The sequence below is a fragment of the Saprolegnia parasitica genome (assembly GCF_000151545.1).
Source record: "Saprolegnia parasitica CBS 223.65 unplaced genomic scaffold supercont2.1166, whole genome shotgun sequence".
NCBI classification, from domain to species: domain Eukaryota; phylum Oomycota; class Saprolegniomycetes; order Saprolegniales; family Saprolegniaceae; genus Saprolegnia; species Saprolegnia parasitica.
Window position 1 is genome coordinate 1 of NW_012157560.1, and position 2,334 is coordinate 2,334.

A 2,334-nucleotide genomic window follows, 5' to 3' on the forward strand; every position below is an offset into this window, starting at 1 on the left:
GTCCGGGGTCATGCGTGCCTCAAGGCCAAGCGCTGGCCATGGCCGTCGACGACTTTAGCGCGATCCTCGACGTCCGCGGCGACGATGTCCATGGTCGCTTCAGGCACGCGCCTTCGTCTGCGTCCTACGCTCATGCCTCTTGCACCATGTAGTCGAGGCATGGCGCTCTTCCAATGTGGCCTCATCGAACGCGCGCATGCGGACTTTTCTACCGTCTTGAGCATCAACCCGACCCACGTCATGGCCCGCTACGCCCGGTATCCTGCCGTCCTGATAGGATCTAATAGTATGGCATCATGACGCGTCGCATAGCGCGGGGTGCTACAACACGGAGGGCGAATTCCAGCGTGCGATCCAAGACTACACAATTGCACTCGAGTGCGACGGCCACGACAAGAGCATGCTCGAGCGTGGCGGTGGCCGGCTCTACCTGCACGAGACGGCCGAGAAGGTCATCAACGACAAGCTCAACCGCAGCTACCACCGATCGACGCCCCGCGACGCACTGTCGTCGCCGCTTCGAAAGCGCCATAGCTCCCCGTCGGTCCGGTCGCCCATAAAGCCGCCACTGGCGCGCACCGCATCCGTCGACGTCGCGCGCGTCACGGTCGACCTCTCGGCTCTCTGCGCCAAGAAGCCGCTCATCAAGAAGGTCACCGTGACGTTATAACACGCTCCACCGTTGCTCCTCGAGTTTAGTGGGTAGCATATCTCACTTGTTGCTGGTGGTGGAGCGGACGTCGAGCTCTTGCGTGACGAGCGAGATGTAGTCTTCGTAGTAGATCCGTCCCGTGTCGGCGTCTTTGGCCACGTGCATGAAGCCTACATACGCAGCACGTCGTTCGCACGGTCAATGGCGCTGGCGTACTACCTTCGAGCTCCTTCTCGCGGAAGGGTGTGCCTTTGGTCAAGAGCAGCTCCTTCATGACGTCGGCCTCGAGATAACCCTTCTTGTCCGGGTCGAGCACCTACTCTCCCAGTATGACCCGACTGCCACGTATACGCGCGAGGGCCGTACGCGGAAGGCTGCCATGAGCGCCTCGTCCGAGTCGGGCTCATACTCGTGGCTGTACATGACCTCGAGCATCTTCTTTTCAAATTTCTCGTAGGTCACAAAGGTCGACGGCTCGTCGTCTTGCATCTACATCACCGTCTATCCATGCTCCTCATCCTCATCGACGTCCATACCTCGGGCAGAATCTTCTTGATGATGTCCTTCTCGCTCGGGTACGCGCCGAGGTACCGCATGATCGTGCTCACTTCTCTACCACGTCCCTCTCGATGCATGTCCAGCCGTCGTTCGCACGTACTCTTGGATGACGCAGCCCTTGCGCTCCTTGTCGAACATGTCGAAGGCGCTGCGGATCTGCGCGCGCAAGTACGCGTCCATGTCGGGCGACGGGTCCATCGCGCCGAAACCTCCAAATGGCTCCGAAAAGATCGCACCACGAATTCGTAGTATCACCGGACGAATTCCCGTCCTAAAACGTACTCGAAAACGCCTTATTCCTAGTACGTGGTCCGTCTACTAACCAACCGCATGTAGTACTTGATACAACAACATTGACGTTTACTCGTCCGTAAATCCCGTGACCTCCATGTTGACGACAAGCGTCAGCACGTTCTCGAGCTCTTGCTTGGACTTGTATTTGGGCAGATCGATGCGGTTGAAGCACGTGTGGGCGCGCGGAAACGTGTGCTCGGGGTACGCGACCGTGTTGAGCGTAAAGTGGCAGATCCGGCCGTCGTAGCTCGTGAGCGCCTTGAAGCCTTGGACCGGTACGCGCGACGAGCCGGTCGTAAACTGCAAGAGGCGCGCACGCTCTTCGTCCGAGAAGGCGCCGACGACCTCCCAGAACCACTGCCACAGCTCCGGTGGCATGTCTTCGTTGCACTGCGTGTGCGTCTTCCAGTCGGCGAGGTCGATCGACGGCACGCCGCAGAGAATGAGCTCGAGCTCTTGGTAGTCAAACACCAAGATGAGTTCTTGGGGAATGACTTCAAAGATGCCGGCCATGAGGTGGTGCAGCTGCTCCGCGACGCTGTCGAGCATCACGTGTCGCAAGTGGAGGTAAATGTACTCCGACTTGTTGGCGTCGTTGACCTCAATGTGCCGGCCGTTCTCCTTGAGATCGATCGTGACGACTTGCCCCGTCGCTTTGCGGTGGTTGACGCTAAAGTCGAGGCCCATGTCCTCGACGCCGTCGTGCTCCTTGATGTACCGCATCGACTTGTACAGCTGGTGGTCGATAAACTCCAAGTCGCTAAACGAGATCGGCACGCTACGCAGGTCGCCCTCAGCCTCCTCGTTCGCCTCCGCAAGAGAGAAGTGTA

General features: G+C 59.0%; 2 protein-coding genes across 2 annotated transcripts; one reads left to right on the forward strand and one right to left on the reverse strand.

Moving 5' to 3' along the window:
- Positions 1 to 38: 38 nt before the first annotated feature.
- On the forward strand, positions 39 to 670 carry SPRG_18392 (hypothetical protein; the record flags this gene model as incomplete). Its single annotated transcript, XM_012357829.1, has 3 exons — positions 39 to 93; positions 158 to 257; positions 313 to 670. 3 exons carry the CDS (start codon positions 39 to 41, stop codon positions 668 to 670), a joined length of 513 nt encoding a protein of 170 aa, XP_012213219.1.
- SPRG_18394 (hypothetical protein) lies at positions 653 to 2,314 on the reverse strand. The gene is made up of 7 exons (XM_012357830.1): positions 1,575 to 2,314; positions 1,493 to 1,509; positions 1,311 to 1,419; positions 1,189 to 1,264; positions 1,019 to 1,141; positions 872 to 968; positions 653 to 822 (listed from the first exon to the last, which is right to left on the reverse strand). The coding sequence occupies exons 1-7, from the start codon at positions 2,225 to 2,227 to the stop codon at positions 713 to 715; spliced, it is 1,185 nt and encodes a 394-aa protein (XP_012213220.1). The 5' UTR covers positions 2,228 to 2,314; the 3' UTR covers positions 653 to 712.
- Positions 2,315 to 2,334: the final 20 nt, after the last annotated feature.